The sequence below is a fragment of the Xenopus tropicalis genome, chromosome 6 (genome assembly GCF_000004195.4).
Source record: "Xenopus tropicalis strain Nigerian chromosome 6, UCB_Xtro_10.0, whole genome shotgun sequence".
Classification (NCBI taxonomy): domain Eukaryota; kingdom Metazoa; phylum Chordata; class Amphibia; order Anura; family Pipidae; genus Xenopus; species Xenopus tropicalis.
In genome coordinates this window covers 100,281,831-100,304,650 of record NC_030682.2, presented here as the reverse complement: position 1 = coordinate 100,304,650, position 22,820 = coordinate 100,281,831, and the positions used below count along the sequence as shown (strand labels likewise).

At 39.5% G+C, this 22,820-nt stretch overlaps 2 protein-coding genes across 7 annotated transcripts in view; one reads left to right on the top strand and one right to left on the bottom strand.

Annotated features, from left to right (window-relative positions):
- The window catches only part of fbxo15 (F-box protein 15), a 37,058-nt gene extending 27,436 nt beyond the window's left edge, over positions 1-9,622 (bottom strand). The window contains exons 1-2 of one of the 5 annotated variants that reach the window (XM_018089402.2): positions 9,198-9,622; positions 1,394-1,579 (exon numbers count right to left, since the gene is read on the bottom strand). In XM_018089402.2, coding sequence (XP_017944891.1) covers positions 1,394-1,527 — 134 coding nt within the window. In that variant the 5' untranslated portion in view covers positions 1,528-1,579; positions 9,198-9,622. Of the gene's footprint in view, positions 1-1,393; positions 1,580-8,973; positions 9,166-9,197 lie in introns of those variants that run through there. The other 4 variants (XM_012964874.2, NM_001291718.1, NM_001114225.1 and 1 more) reach the window with 4 other exon arrangements.
- Positions 9,623-9,712: 90 nt separating this feature from the next.
- timm21 (translocase of inner mitochondrial membrane 21 homolog) lies at positions 9,713-20,134 on the top strand. 2 transcript variants are annotated; one of them, NM_001016471.2, is made up of 6 exons: positions 9,870-10,150; positions 14,001-14,063; positions 15,176-15,273; positions 16,164-16,237; positions 17,411-17,516; positions 17,599-17,874. In NM_001016471.2, exons 1-6 carry the CDS (start codon positions 9,889-9,891, stop codon positions 17,698-17,700), a joined length of 705 nt encoding a protein of 234 aa, NP_001016471.1. In that variant the 5' UTR covers positions 9,870-9,888; the 3' UTR covers positions 17,701-17,874. The 2 variants fall into 2 exon arrangements, with proteins under 2 accessions (XP_012820156.1, NP_001016471.1); XM_012964702.3 differs by lacking the exon at positions 14,001-14,063 and having other exon boundaries at positions 9,713-10,150; positions 17,599-20,134.
- The last annotated feature ends 2,686 nt before the right edge of the window (positions 20,135-22,820 follow it).

The window sequence follows — 22,820 nt, the reverse complement described above, 5'->3', positions numbered from 1 at the left end:
ATCTCAATAGGATTCAGGTCAGGACTTTGACTAGGCCACTCCAAAGTCTTCATTTTGTTTTTCTTCAGCCATTCAGAGGTGGATTTGCTGGTGTGTTTTGGGTCATTGTCCTGCTTCAGCACCCAAGATCGCTTCAGCTTGAGTTGACGAACAGATGGCCGGACATTCTCCTTCAGGATTTTTTGGTAGACAGTAGAATTCATGGTTCCATCTATCACAGCAAGCCTTCCAGGTCCTGAAGCAGCAAAACAACCCCAGACCATCACACTACCACCACCATATTTTACTGTTGGTATGATGTTCTTTTTCTGAAATGCTGTGTTACTTTTACGCCAGATGTAACGGGACACGCACCTTCCAAAAAGTTCAACTTTTGTCTCGTCAGTCCACAAGGTATTTTCCCAAAAGTCTTGGCAATAATTGAGATGTTTTTTAGCAAAATTGAGATGAGCCTTAATGTTATTTTTGCTTAAAAGTGGTTTGCGCCTTGGAAATCTGCCATGCAGGCCGTTTTTGCCCAGTCTCTTTCTTATGGTTGAGTCGTGAACACTGACCTTAATTGAGGCAAGTGAGGCCTGCAGTTCTTTAGATGTTGTCCTGGGGTCTTTTGTGGCCTCTCGGATGAGTTGTCTCTGCACTCTTGAGGGTAATTTTGGTCGGCCGGCCACTCCTGGGAAGGTTCACCACTGTTCCATGTTTTTGCCATTTGTGGATGATGGCTCTCACTGTGGTTCGCTGGAGTCCCAAAGCTTTAGAAATGGCTTTATAACCTTTACCAGACTGATAGATCTCAATTACTTTTGTTCTCATTTGTTCCTGAATTTCTTTGGATCTTGGCATGATGTCTAGCTTTTGAGGTGCTTTTGGTCTACTTCTCTGTGTCAGGTAGCTCCTATTTAAGTGATTTCTTGATTGAAACAGGTGTGGCAGTAATCAGGCCTGGGGGTGACTACAGAAATTGAACTCAGGTGTGATAAACTAAAGTTAAGTTATTTTTTAACAAGGGGGGCAATCACTTTTTCACACAGGGCCATGTAGATTTGGAGTTTTTTTTCTCCCTTAAAAACGTAAACCTTCATTTAAAAACTGCATTTTGTGTTCAATTATGTTATCTTTGACTAAAAGTTAACGGTTTTTGATGAGCAGAAACATTTAAGTGTGACAAACATGCAAAAGAATAAGAAATCAGGAAGGGGGCAAATAGTTTTTCACACCACTGTATAGTTCAAATGCAGCATCCATTCACATAGATGTATCATGTCACTACATACAATATTTTACTATATACAAAAACAGGCATTTGCTGTGTATTGATAGAACATATGTAACCTATCATTTGTGCGTTATCATACTAAACTGGATCAGTATTTCTGTAATTAGTCTAACTGCTTACCTCTTTTGTTGTTTTGCTTTTGAATGTGTTTGACCTAGTGAAAATCGAGGCAATGCAGGAAAAGTTACCTCGGAATTCTGCTTTCTAAGCTGATCACTTAACTGTTTGTTAAACAACCCACGTCCTGTTGCCATAGTAATTCAAGTAACAATGTCTCTCACCTAGGACGACAGAGAATTTTACTTCCTGTAGATAGTAAAAAAAATATATAAATATATATTCTTATTTATTGCTCATTGCTTCTGCCAATATCTGGACACAGAACATGAAATTAACAGGCGTTACTGAACAGAGTATGCAGAAAAAAGCATATGTAAACAAATCAGTCCCAGCATCTTCAAATACAGACATTCTTGCGTGCACACACAGATATGTTAAGGAGATACACACCTTTAAAAAAACTCTTGAAATTTCTTCTTAAAAAAAAAATAGTGAACTTTGGGTTTTAGGGTTTGATAGTGATATCATTAGTAGTAATTTCATCTGCTAAACAGTTACAGCAAGTCAGTAATTGACTTCAATATATCCCACTAAGTTAATCGCACATAAGTCATTTTCCCCACTGGCAGAAGAACCTGCTCCACTGTGATAGCTAAACAGGAACTCCCAGACACTTTTCTGTAGTAACATGCCATAGTTGAATACTTTAACCCCGCCCCCACCAAAAAAAATAACCTTTTGAAAGAAAACGTAAAGCTAAGCACCTTAACAATATACTTTAATTTCAATGAGCTTTTGGCTTGCAACACTATTTAAGAGGTGCAGAAAACAGCCAGAAAGAAACATTTTTCATTACGTAAATTGCTTAGAATTACATTTTTAACTATATAAAAATTAGATTGTAAGACCCCTTTATTTATTCCCAATCTTTCTACATACAGTGGATATGGTGGAAAGTGGAACTTTTTCCACCTTTAATGTGACCTATAAACTGTACCACTCAAGTGAAAAACAAACTGAAATCTTTTAGGTGGAGGGAAGAAAACCAAAAAAACTAAAATAATGTGGTTGCATAAGTGTGCACACCCTTAAACCCTTTGTTGAAGCACCTTTTGATTTTATTACAGCACTCAGTCTTTTTGGGTATGAGTCTATCAGCATGGCACATTTTGACTTTGCAAGATTTGCCCACTCTTCTTTGCAGAAACACTCCAAATCTGTCAGATTGCGAGGGCATCTCCTGGGCACAGCCCTCTTCAGATAACCCCACAGATTTTCAATCGGATTCAGGTCTGGGTTCTGGCTGGGCCATTCCAAAACTTTAATCTTCTTCCGGTGAAGCCATTCCTTTGCTGATTTGGATGTATGCTTTGGGTCGTTGTCATGCTGAAAGATGAAGTTCCTCCTCATGTTCAGCTTTCTAGCAGAAGCCTGAAGGTTTTGTGCCAATATTGACTGGTATTTAGAACTGTTCATAATTCCCTCTATCTTAACTAAGGCCCCAGTTCCAGCTGAAGAAAAACAGCCCCAAAGCATGATGCTGCCACCACCATGCTTCACTGTGGGTATGGTGTTCTTTTGGTGATGTGCAGTATCGTTTTTGCGCCAAACATATTTTTTGGAATTATGGCCAAAAAGTTCAACCTTGGTTTCATCAGACCATAACACCTTTTCCCACATGCTTTTCGGAGACTTCAGATGTGTGTTTGCAAAATGTAGCCTGGCTTGGATGTTTTTCTTCGTAAGAAAAGGCTTTCGTCTTGCCACTCTACCCCATAGCCCAGACATGTGAAGAATACGGGAGATTGTTTTCACATGTACCACACAGCCAGTACTTGCCAGATTTTTCTGCAGCTCCTTTAATGTTGCTGTAGGCCTCTTCTCGTCTTTTCATCAATTTTGGAGGGAGGTCCAGTTCTTGGTAATGTCACTGTTGTGCCATATTTTCTCCACTTGATGATGACTGTCTTCACTGTGTTCCATGGTATATTTAATGCCTTGGAAATTCTTTTGTACCCTTCTCCTGACTGATATCTTTTAACAATGAGATCCCTCTGATGCTTTGGAAGCTCTCTTTGGACCATGGCTTTTGCTGTGGGATGCGACTAAAAAAATGTCAGGAAAGACCAACTAGAGCTGCTGAACTTTATTTGGGGTTAATCAGAGGCACTTTAAATGATGGCAGGTGTATGCTGACTCCTATTTAACATTATTTTGAATGAGATTGCTTAATTCTGAACACAACTACATCCCCAGTTAGAAGAGGGTGTGCACACTTATGCAACCACATTATTTAAGTTTTTCTTCCCTACACCTAAAAGATTTCAGTTTGTTTTTTCAATTGAGTGGTACAGTTTATAGGTCACATTAAAGGTGGAAAAATTTCTGAAATGATTTATCTTTGTCTCATTTTTGTACAGCACAGGAACCTGACATTTTACCAGGGGTGTGTAGACTTTTTATATCCACTGTAAATGACACATATGTACAGAGTTTATTGTTCATAATTATGTAAAATAGTCAAATAAAGCTATATGTTTAAGTAAACCAAAACCTGGGTGAATTTCTAATGAATGAACATCTGGTACTTGCAGTAGATAAGAAATAGTCGTACGAATGACTTTCTCCCACAGGTAACATTGGATACTGGCACACCAAGCACAATATACCATAAAAGAAAGTGTGTATTTACACCAAAATACATTATATATTAAGAAGCTGTGGGCACATGCACGCCAGGCAAATTAAAATATAAATTCTAGCATCTCAAGCACAATATAAGCAGGGCAGTGGGGACTATGGGTCCCAAGCACATTGTATACAGTGAGAGGCAGTAGGGATGGCAATTAAAAGCACATTATATACAAAGACAGTAGGCACTGGCAACCAACTTGCCTAAATGATAGTTGATCCAGGGAAGGCAATTTTTCCAATTTGCCTCATATGGGGAAAAATTCCTTCCTGTCTCCCAAGATGGCAATCAGTCCAGTCACTGGATCAAATTAGTAGTAAAATACTATATATTTTCAGTGAGTCTGTATTTTCTCACTTGAAAAAATGCCATTCAACCTCTTCTGGAAGCTAATGGCATACCTTGTTATCCAGTGGCCTCTGCTTCATTCTATTGCCTATTTGTCTAATCTTCCACTTTTCTTCTTTACTTCACTTTAAAAGACTAATTCTCTTTTTGTAAGTTTTTGCCACCTTCTCTCCTAGCCGCTTTTATATTCGACCCTTCCTCCTATCAATTTAATTTCTGTGCTATCCCTGCCCAGCCTTTGCTCCTTTTCCTTAAAGGAAAAAGAAAGGTAAAGTCACTTGGGGGTGCCAAAATGTTAGGCACCCCCAAGTGACTTTAACCGCCTACCTTTTACCCCGGGCTGGTGCCCCTGTTAGGAGAAAATAGCACCAGCCCGGGGTACCTGGAGCGCAGCACTTCCTCCTTCCGCCTTCCACTTCCTAAACTGCCGGTGGCCGGGCATGCACAGTAGAGCGAAAAAGCCGACTTAAATGTTTAAGTTCGGCTTTTCACTCTACTGCGCATGCGCGCGCAGCGAAGCCGGAAGGAGGAAGCGCCGGCAGCTACCCCGGGCTGGTGCTATTTTCTCCTAACAGGGGCACCAGCCCGGGGTACAAGGTAAGCGGTTAAAGTCACTTGGGGGTGCCTAACATTTTGGCACCCCCAAGTGACTTTGCCTTTCCTTCCCCTTTAAAATCATATACATACAGATATGGAGTGTGCCCATTACATGACCTTTACTAAACTATCCCACAAGGGATTAAGCATATAATGTATGTGCATAACTAAGAGTTCATTTTTAATATATACAAATGTAAATAAAAGCAATCTGATATGTACATACTAAATGTTTTTATTTCATAAAAGTTAACTCTTAGTTATGCATATACAGTATGGTGTATAATAGGTCATGTAATGGGCACACTTCATAGCTGTATTTATATGACTCCTTTATCTACTTCTTTAATGGCCTCCTAAACCCCCCACCCAAAAGGAATATATGCACACACAAGCCAGAAGGAAGGAAGCATCAGTGATCAAAAAAAACTTCTTTGACGTCTTGAGTCCATCACTAGCAGCACACTCATAGCCAACTTCCAATTTCAAAATTTTTTAAGCAGCTTGAAAATATTTTACAATTGGTTAGCTTGAGTCAAGCCTATGCTAGCGGCAGCAATTTCTGAAACCGGGGAGAAAAATTCTGACTCCTGTGGCCCCCCTAGTTCTGATACAGAGTGCCATTCTACAACAATTTTTAATTGGTCTTCATTTATCTTTATATGTAATTTTTGAATTATTTAACTTTTTATTCAGCAACTCTCCATACACGGTTTAGTGTGTTTAGGAACTGTTTAGTTAAGAAAAAAACTTTGTTAATACAGTGGTGTGAAAAACTATTTGCCCCCTTCCTGATTTCTTATTCTTTTGCATGTTTGTCACACAAAATGTTTCTGATCATCAAACACATTTAACTATTAGTCAAAGATAACACAAGTAAACACAAAATGCAGTTTTTAAATGAGGGTTTTTATTATTTAGGGAGAAAAAAAAATCCAAACCTACATGGCCCTGTGTGAAAAAGTAATTGCCCCCTGAACCTAATAACTGGTTGGGCCACCCTTAGCAGCAATAACTGCAATCAAGCGTTTGCGATAACTTGCAACGAGTCTTTTACAGCGCTCTGGAGGAATTTTGGCCCACTCATCTTTGCAGAATTGTTGTAATTCAGCTTTATTTGAGGGTTTTCTAGCATGAACCGCCTTTTTAAGGTCATGCCACAACATCTCAATAGGATTCAGGTCAGGACTTTGACTAGGCCACTCCAAAGTCTTCATTTTGTTTTTCTTCAGCCATTCAGAGGTGGATTTGCTGGTGTGTTTTGGGTCATTGTCCTGCTGCAGCACCCAAGATCGCTTCAGCTTGAGTTGACGAACAGATGGCCGGACATTCTCCTTCAGGATTTTTTGGTAGACAGTAGAATTCATGGTTCCATCTATCACAGCAAGCCTTCCAGGTCCTGAAGCAGCAAAACAACCCCAGACCATCACACTACCACCACCATATTTTACTGTTGGTATGATGTTCTTTTTCTGAAATACTGTGTTACTTTTACGCCAGATGTAACGGGACACGCACCTTCCAAAAAGTTCAACTTTTGTCTCGTCGGTCCACAAGGTATTTTCCCAAAAGTCTTGGCAATCATTGAGATGTTTTTTAGCAAAATTGAGACGAGCCTTAATGTTATTTTTGCTTAAAAGTGGTTTGCGCCTTGGAAATCTGCCATGCAGGCCGTTTTTGCCCAGTCTCTTTCTTATGGTGGAGTCGTGAACACTGACCTTAATTGAGGCAAGTGAGGCCTGCAGTTCTTTAGTTGTTGTCCTGGGGTCTTTTGTGGCCTCTCGGATGAGTTGTCTCTGCGCTCTTGGGGTAATTTTGGTCGGCCGGCCACTCCTGGGAAGGTTCACCACTGTTCCATGTTTTTGCCATTTGTGGATAATGGCTCTCACTGTGGTTCGCTGGAGTCCCAAAGCTTTAGAAATGGCTTTATAACCTTTACCAGACTGATAGATCTCAATTACTTTTGTTCTCATTTGTTCCTGAATTTCTTTGGATCTTGGCATGATGTCTAGCTTTTGAGGTGCTTTTGGTCTACTTCTCTGTGTCAGGTAGCTCCTATTTAAGTGATTTCTTGATTGAAACAGGTGTGGCAGTAATCAGGCCTGGGGGTGACTACAGAAATTGAACTCAGGTGTGATAAACCACAGTTAAGTTATTTTTTTTAACAAGGGGGGCAATCACTTTTTCACACAGGGCCATGTAGATTTGGAGTTTTTTTTTCTCCCTTAAAAACGTAAACCTTCATTTAAAAACTGCATTTTGTGTTCAATTATGTTATCTTTGACTAATAGTTAACGGTTTTTGATGATCAGAAACATTTAAGTGTGACAAACATGCAAAAGAATAAGAAATCAGGAAGGGGGCAAATAGTTTTTCACACCACTGTATATAGGCTGTGCAAAATGAAAAATGTATTTAATATAGTTCATTAAATATAATGTGTAAAGGCTGGAGTGAATGAGATAGCCAGAACAAAACTTCCTCGATTGAATCGCTAACCTTTTATTCAGTCAGCGACTAGAAGGGAGGCCACAAGCTTCAAGCTTAGGCAGAAACAAAGGACGTGTGTTCACCCTTTATAGATTCAATTTTTGGCTAACTAAAACTGAAAACATGTTTTATTTTACACAACTGATCAATTCAACCACTTTTATTTTTACACTGAACTGTTCCTTTAAGGAACAGTAACAACAAAAAATTCAAGTGTATAAAAGAAATTCCAATATAATGTACTGCTGCTCTGCACTGGTACAACTGGGGTGTTTGCCTCAGAAACACTACTATGGTTTATATAAAGAATGCAGCTGTGTAGCCACGGGGGCAGCCATTCAAAGGAGAAAAGGCACTTAGCAGATAACAGATAAAACACTATCGTATTATACAGAGCTTATCTGTTATCTGCTATGTAAAGGTCCCCATACACGGGCCGACTATAGCTGCCGATATCAGTCCCTTGGACCGATTCGGCAGCTAATCGGCCCGTGTATGGGCAGAACAGAGCTGCCTGGCCGACCAATATCTGCCCTGAAATTGGCCAGATCTCGATCGGCCAGGTCCCCGAACCGACTGCACCATAAGCTCAAATGTAATCTGATCGTTTGGCCCCAGGGCCAAACGATCGGATTATTTTTTTTTTAAGTCCCTTGCTACCCGATATCGCCCAGTAGGTGGGGATATCGGGTGAAGATCCGCTCGCTTGGCGACATCGCGGATCTTACAGTGTATGGGCACCTTAACTTGTGCCTTTTCTCCTTTTTTCCAGCTTGAATGGCTGCCCCCAGCAGCTTATTATATATATATATATATATATATATATATATATATACACAGCAGCTTATTATATATAAACTATAGTATAGTTACTGTAGCAAACACACAACTTTTACCAGTGCAGGGCACTAGTATATTATATTTTATTTACTTTAAAACTCTTTAATTTTTTGGTGTTACTGTTCCTTTAAGGCTGATAAAAGCACTTTTTAATTAACACACTTCCTCCCTATTGGCCCATGCATGGATCTGTTCAGACAGCCTGTCTGACCAATTTCTGGTCAAAAATACTTCTAATATCTATTGGGCAGGTCAAAATTTCAGCCAGATGAGTGCTTAACACATTGTGGTCCTCCCCCAACAGGACTCCATAGGCCTGCCCTACGGCACAATCATTTGCCCAGGGACCATATAGCAGACAGATTTGGCCCAGCCTGTGGGTGGCTTTAAACTAAGTTTTAAGACTTTATAGACATCTTGATGTTGCAGCATGAGCTGAAGGTGTCTATGGTAGAACCCATATAATACACACCTGGCTCAGCTGACTGCTGTACTGACAAACAACTAGGCTACTTCCAATGCAAGCCAAACCATCCATCAAGCAAGTTTTATTTAGAACAGAATTATTAAAATGTGAATTTTTCATAAAAATATGTTTTGGATGTTGGAGGAAGAATAATACCACAGAATTTAAATAAAAAATAATAGTATACATGTAATATATATTAATTACCACCAGTTACCACAGCACCGCAGCACTCATTTGTTTCTTGCCCCACTATTTTACTGCTAGCAATCCTTGAACTCCTACACGTTCCTTCCCAGTTCTGTGTACAAATTGTGCCTTGAATTATTAGGTCTCCAAGGCCCAATAAAAGCACTATAACTTTCTTCATAGAGAAAAAAAACACAAATAATGTGTCAAACAACTTCTCTCCCTCACACTGCCCCACTCACCGCTCTGTCTTCGGGTCCGGCTTTTGGTTACTCTTGGAAACCAAGAACTGGGTGGAGTGTTGGTCACGTGACAAAAAGGGGGCGGGATTAGACGAAAGCTCTCTAGTTTACTTTGCTTCTCTCACGGGAATAAAATGGTACCAAACAGAATCTTTGCAGCGGGTTACCAGATACGTGATAGATAGCTGAATCACATAAGCAAGTTTATAATTGTATTATACAGCTTTACGCCTTATACATGAATACAGATATACGTTTGCAGACTTTAGGAAAGGCAGTTGCAATTTGCCTTTCGTGACAATGGCTAAACAGCAATACTATCTCTCCTTTGTCGTTTAAGCCCCTGCTACAGGTCAACAGGTGTGAGCCTGTCTGTTCCAGGCGAAATGCTTTCAGGGACTTGTAGTCCTTATGCTTTCAACAGTCGTAAGAAAACATGGGGAAGTCCTCCACTCAGAACTCAAAGTCCCACAAGCAACCGCGGTTTCTTTTTCATTGATTGGAGAAATATATGTGTAGGGGGCGTAGCTGAGGAAGCGGCAAGGCCTGTCAATTCCATGTGCCCAGAGTAAGGGCTAGCTGCGTGCCAAATTATAAACCGTGGGCTCTGAGTGAGGGGCCACTTTAGTCAGTTTACACAAAGCACTGATAATGCACGGACTGTGATGTATGTGTTGGCAAGAGGGGTACAATGATGTTGCCTCGGTGTTTGCGGAGAGCGGTCCTGTGTAGTTCTAGGGCACTGGGGTCACCTCGATCCCTGACTGTACCCTGTTACAGAAACCTCTCATGTCTGCTACTTTCCCAGCAGCGGGCCCTTGCTGTGCCAACAAGCCGGTTCTGTGCTGAGCGGCCCATAAGCACGGGCAGTGCTTTGCTACAAGTGAAGGACAAGCGAGTGTCTGTGCAAAGCAGAGGTGACGGGGCGTCTCCACAAACTGCTTCTCATAAAGGTATTTGACATTATGAATCCTGTGGGTAATGCTAATCCCATAGTCTCCATGTCATGCTTCCATTGCAGTTTGTGATTTGGGAATGAGTAGATTTGGCAGCTCTTCTGTCTTACAGTACGTGCAAATGAGTCTGGCCTTTCATATATAATGTAGGAAGGGCTTTGAGACTTTAAATTTAATTTATATACAGTGTTATTTATTTATTAACATTTATTTATAAAGTGCCAACATATTCCGCAGTGCTGTACAATAAGTGGGTTACATACATTGGACATACAGAGTAACATATAAAGCAATCAATAACCGATACAAGAGGTGACGAGGGTTATCAATGTATGTATTCTTTTGTAGCTCCACTAGTTAAAGGGTGGGTCACCCCACCCCACTCTTAGCATGGCTAGTTCTTAGCACCTTTTCAATTTGTTTTAATTTTTGATCATTTTTTAATTATTTGTTTTGCTCTTCTGACTCTTAACACTTTCAAAAGGGGGTCGCTGACCCCAGCAGCCAAAAAACTTTTACTTTTTGAAGCTACAATTTCATTGTTATTGTTACTTTTTCATGCTTATCTTTATACTCAGACCCACTCCCATTCATTATCCAGTTTCTCATTCAGACGACTGCCTGGTTCCTAGGGTAATTTGGAGCCTAGCAACCTTATAGCTGCTAAAATTCCAAATTGGAAAGTTGCTGCATATCAAGCTAAATAATTAAAACACCACAAATCTTAAAAAATGAATTCGGAATTCAGAATCACACTCTCTACAAAGTACAGAACGTTAATTTCAAGGTGAACAACCCCTTTATATGTGATATATAGACTCTTATGTAAATGTGTATAGGGATAAAGTGTGACATTTCGTGGAACATTAGGTCATGGTAGTTGTCAACATGGTCATCAAACAGGCTTGTGGCTATGATCATAGTCCAGCGATATTAAATTTGCCAATATATACATATTCATCAGTCTTAACTAGTATACAGCTCATAAGTTGGCATGGAAACAGACTTAGCCAAATACCTGTTGTTTTTTCCTTTAGAAAAATCTAGTTTTCCTGCTCACCTATCCTAATCCGGCAGTATTCAGGGCAGCACGTGAATAGACATCCCAAATGTTTTACACCTAATGACTTTCAGACTGGTTTGACGGACGGTATGTGGAAATGATCATGGACCCCTATCAGAACTTTTGACCCTCCCCAAATAGGGCCAGTTCTAAGAAGCTCTGGTATAGAGGGCTTATTGATGTATATGCTGTTTTGTGAATTTGCAAAAACTTTTGGTAACTTTTATTATTTCCAGTAAAGATATGGATGATTCAAGAGCCAAGTTCTCAGGTTGAACACATTCCAAGTAGAGAGAGAGCATTGAATTACTTTATTTCCGTAGATGCTGGGCTACCTATGGGCATTGTTTTGAATCACATCCAGAAAATCTGCTGTTCAAAATTAGTTGTTGGAAGGAAACTTACATTTTGCCATACAGTTTTGATTTTTTTCAACACCTACAACACAAAACAATTCCCTTAGAGAGCTCAGTTTTTCATGTCATAAAAAGAATGATTAATAGAGTTGCTTTCAGGTTTTTTTTAGTGAATTGTTTTTTCTGTCAGAAACCTTGAATCAAGTCTTGCTCTGATTGCTGAAATCTGCAGTTGATTGCAAAGAAATGGAGCACTTGAAATCAAACTTTTGATCAGATTTAATAGGTTTAATAAAAACTCTATATGTACAGTATTTGAAGTTTTATTTTCTTAAGGTGGCCACACACAGGCAGATTAAGCTGCGGATTTGGGCCCTTCAGACCAATTTAGCTTATCTGCCAGTGTACAGGCCTACCTGACCAACATCTGTCCAAAAATCTTTCAGATGTTTGGGCACCTTTGATTTTTCTGTTGGGTCGAGGAGCAGCACTGGCTCGTTAAAACAGCCCTCATCCCAGTGGGCTGTATCCCCGTCATTGTGATCTGATTGTTTGGCTCTAGGGCCAAATGATCAGATTAGCCCAGTATTGCCCACCTTAGGTGGGCCTATTGGCAAAAGATCCGCTTGTTTGGTGATCTTGCCATACAAACAGATCTTATAATGTAAGGCTAGCCTTACAGATGCATTCTTGGTTTATGTCCCCAATAGAGGGAAAAAATTAAGGCATTTGAGAGCACCGCCCTGCGCTAGTTATATTTGCTGCCATATGTACCACCCATCAGAACAGCAATCAAAATGTAAATGTTTCACGCTTTTTTTTTTCTTTTGCCACCTCACACCATATTGGATATATACTGTCAAAAATTCTTTATGCCTAATAAGCTAAGGCAGTGCTGTCCAACTTCTGTGGTAGCAAGGGATGGTATTATTCTGGCCTATGTGCTAGAGGGCCAATCATAACAGCCAGTTTTGACCACTCCGCTTTTTAAACCACACCCACTTCAAACTACACCCATGTTATCACAAGAGCTTTTAACACCATACCCACATTAATGGTGATAGCACACAAAAAAAAACCAAACGGTTGGTGTTCACTGCAGAGATATCACCCATAAGTCATATGTGAAAGAAGTGGATAGAACAGTCACCCAGCACATAATTAAACCCTTCAGGGACCCTTTAACAACTTTTTCCTAATGCTGACAAGCTCCCAGAACAGGCCCCCGCCAAGTTCACCTCCCACAGGCAGGGTAGGGCAGGCAGAGTATGGCACACACAGACAGCATAGGCAGGCAGAGTATGGCACACACAGGCAGCATAGGGCAGGCAGAGTATGGCACACACAGGCAGCATAGGGCAGGCAGAGTATGGCACACACAGGCAGCATAGGGCAGGCAGAGTATGGCACACACAGGCAGCATAGGGAAGCAGAGTATCGCGCACACAGGCAGCATAGGGCAGGCAGAGTATGGCACACACAGGCAGCATAGGGAAGCAGAGTATGGCACACACAGGCAGCATAGGGCAGGCAGAGTATGGCACACACAGGCAGCATAGGGCAGGCAGAGTATGGCACACACAGGCAGCATAGGGAAGCAGAGTATGGCACACACAGGCAGCATAGGGCAGGCAGAGTATGGCACACACAGGCAGCATAGGGAAGCAGAGTATGGCACACACAGGCAGCATAGGTAAGGCAGAGTATGGCACACACAGGCAGCATATGTCAGGCAGAGTATGCCTCATAAAGGCAGCATAGGGCAGGCAGAGTAGGGAAGGATACAGTAAAACCTACCATATCAATGTAAGTAACTCATCATGACCACTTCAAGATGAACAGTTTATAGATGGAGGAGGAGGTGTGAATAGGTGAACAATGCAAGAGTTTACATGTCTTAGTCTGAGGTGTGAACAGTGCAGGAGGCAGTTAATCTCAATATTGATACCATTTAAAGCTTACATAAAGGTAAGCAGTGACAACAGCCAGATAGATGGGGGTCACACAAGGGGGTCTGCGGGGTGGCAGTTGGACAGCACTAAGGTTTTTAAATTCAGACTGAAACATGTGTCTAAACTGCTACCTTTCTGTTCAGTATGTGTATTTTATGTGTTTGTTTTAAACGGATAAATTGGCACTACTAGCACTTCCAATGACTGGTGATTGCACCTGGAAAACAAATACTAGGGTGAGAGAGAAACAAAGAGAATAGTTCTTATTTTATTTTTCTATAAACCATATTGGGTTTGGTGCATCCCTATTTTTATTGTTCAGAGTGTATTTTATTTGTGAATTAGATTTAAAAAAAAAAAATTAGATAGTAGATGTGTTGTCCAATTGATTGTAGGGTTTTATAATTTATTTTCATTTGGTTTAATTCAGTTTACATGACATCACTTAATGACAACTTTGTCTTTTTTAATTTCAGTAAAAGAAGCTGGCAGAGACTTCACATATTTTATTGTGGTACTGATTGGAATCGGCGTTACAGGTTAATTTGCTGCTTTTTGCGTGGCCTAGTAGTAGCATATGTCTGTTCCTATTTATTTGCAATACTTATATTTATTTGTTGTATAATACTTATATAACAGATAATTGGCCTACATTTTTTTTGTTTTTTTACCAGTTTTTCTGACATTAAAGTTTTAAAAACTAATTGTATTTTTCCCCACCACTCCAGTTTCTCAGTAAGTCAGATCAATGACTTTCTATACAAATATAAATTATACATTAATTAATACATATCGCAGCCCCTACTAAGCATGCTTCCAAAACATAGGGGGTAGTTCACCCTTAAATTAACCACTTTTCAGATCAACTATTTATTCAACTAATACCGTATATACTTGAGTATAAGCCGATCCGAATATAAGCCGAAGTACCTAATTTTACCTAAGAAAACTGGAAAAACTTATTGACTCGAGTATAAGCCTATAGGGTGGAAAATGCAGCAGCTACTGCTAAGTTTTAATAATCAAAATAAATACCAATAAAATGACATTAATTGAGGCATCAGTGGGGTATATGTTTTTCAATATTTATTTCAAAGAAAAACAGTAAACTAGCTGTGTAAGTGGAGAAGAGGGTCAACAAAAACAATATGAGTTCTACCCCACGCTCATTGCACATTGGCAAACTGGCAGCAGACCCAGTCCCGGAGGAGATGTAAGGGGAAATAAGTATTGCTAGTGGGAGCCTAGGCCAGGGCCCTGGAGGGTCTGGTTGCGGGGGGCCTAATTTGCACACAAAGGAGAGAGGGTGCTAGTCTAGAGGGACCCATGGCACCCGACTCAAGTATAAGCCGAGGGTGACTTTTTCAGCACATTTTGGGTGCTGAAAAACTAGGCTTATACTCGAGTATATACAGTATATCAAATTTGACCTAGCATACAGAGCTTATATGAGAGGCAGATAATTGTAACTAATTCATTTTAGCCTTAATTTTAAAAAATGGTGAAAAATAAAACAATAACATTAAAAGAAGACAATGGTTTCCGCTGTACTATTAGAAAACGATTAAAGGAGAACTACTTCTTTAGGAAATTTTAGACAGAGCAAAAGAAAAAAATGTGTTCATGGTTTTTTTTTTTTTTTTATATCTAGGAGGACTTTTCTATGTTGTCTTTGAAGAACTTTTTTCTTCTTCAAGTCCAAGTAAAATATATGGAGAGGCTCTTGAAAAGTGCAGATCTCATCCAGAGGTAGAGTACCAACTTGCATTCTGCTCAAACAGGAAGTTGACACTAAACTGGTTACTGTGCATGCCTTCCCTCTCCTGCTTCACTTGCATTTCATTGATTGGATTGGCTGAATCTTGGCAGCCAATGGTATCAGATATGCAAATGGAGCAGAAAAGGAAAGGCATGCATTGAAACAGTTCTCTGTGAACTTTTTTTATTTGGCTATCTGCCATGTCCTGTTCTGGGAAATCACCTACAGAAGGAGTACAGAAAATATTTATGCAAAATGTCTTTTTTTTTTTTTTTTTTTTTAAGATCTGTATTGACTGATGCAAATTACTCATGTAGCATAGGCTATACACTTATATGGGATGCCAATAAAAAAATGACACGGGTTATAGACACCATGCTTAGAGACAACCCTCTCAAAACTGATTTTAATTGCTCCAGCTGAAATATCCAAATGAGGTGTGACTTTCATTTACAAGCGAATGAGCAGATGTCTTGGTCATATTTATCATAAGGTTGAAAAGCCAATTCTCTATAAAATTCTCAGTCATTCCTATACACAATAAATATGTCCTTTGTAGTACTGGTAAAGGTGGCTATACGTGGGCAGATTTAAGATGCTAGTTTGGCCCCTTCAATCAGAGGCATCAGCTTATCTGTCCATGTATGGGGCCCTCCAACTGGCCTTAAAAATCAGCCAGATATCAGTCAGGCAGGTTTAAAAATCGTGCCAGGCAGAGACTGCATTGGCTTGATGGACCAAGCACACAAAACAGTTGCAAAGTTTACTATAGTCTATACAGGCTAGCTGCTTGCAAAAAATATTTGATTAACCAATGTGATGTCCACCTTCTTTGCTTTAACTTGCTTTTACTTAACTTTTTTTCTTTAACTTTTAAAAGGTTATTGGTGCTTTTGGTGAGCCCATCAAAGGTTACGGAGAGACTACAAGACGTGGTAGAAGACAGCATGTCAGGTAAGTTTTAGGTTTGTCAAAAAAAATTAAATAAAAGTTTACTGCCATATTGTTGTAATGTTTATTACATAGAAAGCTGTATACATTATTAAGAATTATTGTGAATTACAAACTTTACCACACCTGATATAATGGGTTTTCCTTCATGGTCATAAAAGCACACAGATATTAGTGAAGAAAACCTGAATGGTAAATTATCAATGGGAATTTGTACTGGAGTACAGTTAATTCTCTTATTATATGTACTTTTTCCCTTCACATGCAACAGATGTGGTTTGACATAAAGTACTTTAGATACCACCATTGTAAATTTTAGATTAAGATTCTTTGGGGCTACTCTGAGCGGACTATCGTAAGGGAATTGTGAGACCCAAGCTATGGAGTGCATACATTTTGTAGGGGTGCAGGAGTGGTGCCAAACTTGGAGGGCTAACCATTCATAAAAGTGGTCCGTAGGCATAGTGGAATGAATGAGAAACACCCTCACAAAGTTTATTTTTTGATAAAAAGAATTCAAAGCACTCAAACACTCGCAACCTAAATACAATGAATTAAAATGAAATTATGACCTGATCCACCATATGTTGTATGCACACAACAGGAGATTTTTGTTTTTGTTTTTTTTTGTTAAGTGCAGTAGAAATGCCACCCCTGTAAAATGCATATGGACACACTGTGCAATTTCCAAATTTATTTTACACAGGTGCAGTATTTTTTATTGCACTTACAATCTGTCTGACATTCATCTGCATTGTTGGGCAGTCTCCTATATGTATGCACTTTGTTATAATTGTTACCCTTTATTTAATAGTGGCAAAAACAACACAGCTATTGTTCATTCACATCAGCTCCTGCCCAGTGGAGCTTATATTTTAAGGTACCGCCATCATCAGACAATCGCTTGATTTTGGAGTCTGCCAAAAAAACAGAATGCCCAGAGAAAACATTTGCAGACATAGTAAACATGCAAGTGAATGTATATAGGTCTAGGTCAGAATCTCTAGCAATGCATGCCAGCTGACGGCTATAAAAAATGTAAATAATTTAAAAAAGTATAGGTTGTCTTAAAATACATCTATAGTTATAGTTAAAGGGGTAGATCACCTTAAAATTAACAACCTGATTTTGTTTTTTTGTTTTTTTTTACTAAATGTTGTGTATTCTTTGCTTTAGTCACATGGAGTATGTGAAAGATGGCATAAAGTGCATGAGGCTAAAGTTCTACATAGAGGGCTTGGAACCAAGAAAGCAAGGAACAGTGCACACAGAGGTGAAAGAGGTATGTGGTAATGAACAGTTGTAGGCTTGTTACTTGTCATTTATATCATATACCTGAAATATTCTATATTTTGTTCCTTTAGAACCCAGAAAGTGGAAAATATGAATTTCAGTACATATTTGTTGAAATTGATACTTACCCACGGCGAACAATCGTCATAGAAGACAACAGACGCCAAAGTTAAGAAGAAAATCATTGTTTGCCGCTGCTATATCTGTATAAAAGGTGCTTTACAACTGTGTGGTTTCCTGTAATGTTAGAAGGTTTTGCTGTAGGCAGGGCCTTCAGTTCAAATGTCTGTGAGAAACTGAATCATGGCTTCTTTTTATTCTGAAAATAAATGAATCATGTAATTTAATCTCTTTCATGAACCCCCTTTGTTTTATTTAACACTCCACATATCCTCCTCTGCCTTTCATGCTTATAACTTGAATATTTGCTTAATTATATTTTGTTCATTATTCAAAATGATTAATACCACCTTTGTGCCTTCAGCCTTAAGAAGCACTGTTTCTTCTGCCTGACAGACAGAGCAATGCATAGGCAGAGAGGAGGGAAGGTATTTTACCAAGTTGAAGTTTAGCTGGAAGAATAGGGGTCATTGCTGTTCTAAATGATGTTGATACCTGGGCAGTACAGTACAAATTCACCATAACACTTGAAATTAGGGATCCATTTTTTGGGTTTGGCCGAACCCTTTGTAAAGGATTTGCCCAAATCCTAATTAGCATATGCTAATTAGGTTTTAGAAGGGTTAAATCTAGAAAAAATAGGAAAAATTTCAACTTCCGTGTCTCACGTGATTTTTTGGATTTGGTTAGGCCAGAGGCACAGATTGGGCTGAATCCTGCTGAAAAAGGCCGAATCCCGAACCAAATCCTTTATTTGGTGTATCCCTACTTGAAATAAATATTATATAAACAGGTCTGATGGCAGTATTACCCCGCACACTCGCACACATGCCAAGTGTCGCACACAGCAACCTCACATGCAGACACAAACATTTGGCATCGTGCAATGAACGGCAGGCTGCTAGGTTTAAAGTCATTTTCCTAGATTTATTTTTTGCAGCTCAATTTTTTATGTATATTATGTATTCATCATGTATTCATTCAGTTTAAAAAAAAAAAAAACTTTACTGAATAAGAAGTCAGTGTTAATGCCTTTGGATTTATCCATTATAAATACTTGTTTTGATTCCAATTTTTCTGATCATTATTTGTAGTAAAGTAATGCATCTTGCTTTATAAAGTGTCTGTGTGCAAGCCAATATCATTTTAGTCCTGTAACCGAGGTGACAAATTATAAATGCATCATTTATTTGATAAGACTTTTTAACTGAGTATTTGAGTCAGTAATAATATATATCCATGAATGTTATGTAAATTATATTCATATAAACAGTCCTTAATGATGTCATCAGTTATAATTGGTACTCACTGAAATGTTTGCATTATAATAAATATTGTCCCCCTGCCATAAAATATAAGAACATTAGAAGTCACCACTGAGTCCCGTGACCTGTATAAAAGTAGTCTGCATTTGGCCTTGTGGTTTTATATGGTCATGGAACTCCTCTGTGACATATAGCTTTATATTTTACAATAGGGGGTACATTGTTTCAGGGTGTCAGCACCTTCCTTCATCTGGATCTCCAAGACCCGCACATATTATTTAATTCATAGACCTCCTACCTTTTGGCTTATTGTGCTGAATAACAAAGATACAAAGAAGTATAAAAGTACATCTAAAATTTTATAATCGTTTTTTCAGTGTGAAACATCCTTACAAATGAGACATCTAACTATTTTGCTCAACTGTCATAGGTAGGTTTATTAAAGTGTCGTTCTATTTAACTTTACTTAATGTTTTGGTTTAGGCCCCCACCCTTTAGGCCACATTCATGGTTAACTTTGTTAAACTACTGATGTGCAGTTCACAATCTTGAAGCAAAAGATAATGTTAAATCTCTGGAGGGGGGCCATGTTGTTTGGCCTGGCTTTTATCTTTTTTTCTATCAGGCGTTATCAACAGGGATTTTGTAGAGTGCATGTGCATTACAAAAATCTCAGGAAGAATTCTGTACTGCATGTGTGCCAGCCATAACTGAGCAATATGCCAGGAGAATAAACCATACATTGGACTGGTGTTTTTTCTTTTGAAGAAGAAGAGACGCCTACACTGATAACGGATTGAGATCTATACTAGCTACAAAAAGATGTTTCCTTCCACACTCCACAAACACAGAGGCAGGTTTCTGATGAACTAGACCCTAGTGTGGGTGTGTATGGTAGGGAACATACACTGTAAACTAATCTGGGGGTGGGACAGATGTCAGTGATTAACAGTTTCTGTTAAGTGCTGATCAAGGTTTGGCAGCAAATAAATAAATGATGATAGTAAGATATTAAATAACAGCAACAATTCTTATCGGCAAGAACCTATGTTGTTTCTTAACAGCCTATGGAGCAAGGAAAACAATTATGTGTCCCTACAAGAGTTGAAGGCAAGAATAAAGACCACACTACACTGCAATCAAAAGAGCTGATTATAAAATATTGTATTCAAATGTCATATGATATTTTGTATATTTACTTAATAAAAATGTCACTGCTTGACATGCCAAATTAGCCTTCTTTTTGGTGTTTTTAAATGTGTTTTTCCCTTTAATTACAATATTCTGAGAGTTAGGGGCAGATTTACTAAGACACGAATGCTCGAGCGTATTTTCACCGAACTTTTCGTGGCTTGCGCAACTTTTTCGACGCCCACACAACTTTTTCCGTATGCTTACGCGAAAAAAACGGAAAGGTTTTCCCGCTGTTTACCTGGTTTCGTACGATATTCAGTGCGTGTATGGCACGTCGGCAAGGCGACCGATATCACAGGAGGCTGCTGATATCAGTCGACTCGCCAATCGGGTGGGTTAAAAGATTTCGATCGGGCGCCATAGAAGGCGCCTGAGCAAAATCTGTCTTCAGAGCTGAATCGGCAGTAGGAGGTAGAAATCCTATTGTTTCTACCTCCATATCTGCCGTTTCAGCCCTGAACGTTAGTGGCCGATTGGGACAATCTTTTGTGCGACCATCGATCAAAAATCGCCACGTGTGTGGCCACCTTTAGTGTTTATGATATTCAGAGCTGACTTTATCAGTTAAATGGCAAACGGATGATGTAGTAATCAGAATACTCGGCAAAGACTCATGTTTCATTGACAGTGGCATCTCAGCAGCCTGCAATTGAGCTTCCCAGTCCTTTTATATCAGGCATACACAACAGAAATGCTACATTTAAATGCAATTACTGCTAGTGTCTGGGATCATTTGCCAAGAAGCCATCAGTTCCTGGCAAACATTTAGTGACTTAGCAGTTTTGACAGCTTGGGCTCAAATTCATACACACATGTGGGAGCATGCCCTATAGAAACGAGTGTTACTTAATTGGTTAACAACCTTCTGTTTGCTTTTATAGTTGTGTCTACAGACTTGCAGTTAGATGTTATAGGCTACCTCAGTGCTGTCCAACTTCTGTGTTACCGAGGGCCGGAATTTTTCCGGCCTCCGTGCTGGAGGGCCAATAATGGAAGCTAGTTTTGACCACTCCCCTTTTTAAAACCACACCCACTTGAAACCACACCCATGTTATCGCATGACCATAGCCATATTAATGGTGGTAGTACAGCAAAAACCTGCCATACTCTGCTTTCCCTACCCTGCCTGTGTGTGCTATACTCTGCCTTCCCTACCCAGCCTGTGTGTGCCCTACACTACCTGCCCTGTACTGCCTGTGTGTGCCATATTCTGCCTGCCCTACCCTGCCTGTGTGTGCCATACTCAGCCTGCCCTACCCTGCCTGTGTGTGCCATACTCTGCCTGCTCTACCCTGCCTGTGTGTGCCATACTCTGCCTGCCCTACCCTGCCTGTGTGTGCCATACCCTGCGTGTGCCATACTCTGCCTTCCCTACCCTGCCTGTGTGTGCCATACTCTGCCTGTCCTATGCTGCCTGTGTGTATGGCACATACAGGCAGCATAGGGCATGCAGAGTGTGGCACACACAGGCAGCCTACAGTGACACAATGCTGGCACTGCTCCTACAGTCTGCACAATAACTATATATTAAAAAACTTTTTAATTGCAGTACCACCACAGTATATGTTCTTTTTATAGTGTGCAGGGTTTATTTGTGGGTTTCTGTGTCTGAGGTGTGAACAGGAAAACAATGTGGGTGATTACAGCCTGAGCCTGAGGTGTGACCACTGCAGGGGGTGAATAATGCAGGGATTAAAAGGTGTGAACAACACAGTGGATTACATTTTTAAACAATACAGGGGGTTTACAGCCTAAATCTGAGGTGTTACCATGCAGGGGGCCAGTACTGATACCATTTAAAGCTTGCACAAAGATAAACCATCAAAGCAGCCAGACAGGTGGGGGGCCGCCAGTTGGACACCACTGGGCTACCTAATAGCTTTATACATTTAGAATTATACATTTTTTTCTACACAAAAATCCACTCAGGGTATTTTTAGTAAATGCACAATAGCTGAAATGAATTTATCATTATAAAGTGGCATTCATAATTTACTATTTCTAGATTTAGTCAATAATTAAATAATTGTTATAGGAAGTAGTGATATTGTCTTAGCCCATATCCTGCTCACATAACTGAACTTGCAAAATAATTATGTTTTTTATATAACTATTTTTTTTTACACAGACATATCTGATTCCATAGATTAAATGGAAACCTTGATAGTCTGCCTGTGATGCAGGGACTAGTTATTATTATTACATTTATTTATAAAGAACAAAAAAAATTATGTGCGCTTTACATAATTATTGCTAAATTACTACAGTAGATAATTAGGGTCCTCCCCGCAAGGGCTTACAATCTATAGGCTCACAGAGCGATCCTTCTTTTCTTACCATGTTTCATTATTTAAAACTGGATTCTAGGACTTAATGTCTCTCAGAAAATCTATGCACCACCCACTGTGGAAAGCAGGGGGAATTCAAATCCCAAAATCCATCACTTCACAATAGAACAAGGTATGGTAGGGGATACAATACATTGAGCTAAAAGTGTATTAAAGTAATTTGAATATTATATCCTGCACTGGTAAAAGTTGTGTGTTTGCTTTATAAAGACTACTATGGTTTATTTCAGCGCTGTCCAACTTTTGTGGTACCATGTGCCAGATTTTTCTGGCCTACATGTGGAAGGCTGATAATGGAAGCCAGTTTGACCATTCCCCTTTATTAAACTGCACCCACTTCAGACCACACCCATGTAATGAGTATGG

Coding starts and splice junctions, on each gene's coding strand:
- timm21 (NM_001016471.2), top strand. CDS start 9,889: ATGATGTTGCCTCGGTGTTTGCGGAGAGCGGTCCTGTGTAGTTCTAGG. Junction 10,151..14,000: donor ACAAACTGCTTCTCATAAAG/GTATTTGACATT, acceptor TTTTAATTTCAG/TAAAAGAAGCTGGCAGAGAC. Junction 14,064..15,175: donor GATTGGAATCGGCGTTACAG/GTTAATTTGCTG, acceptor TTTTATATCTAG/GAGGACTTTTCTATGTTGTC.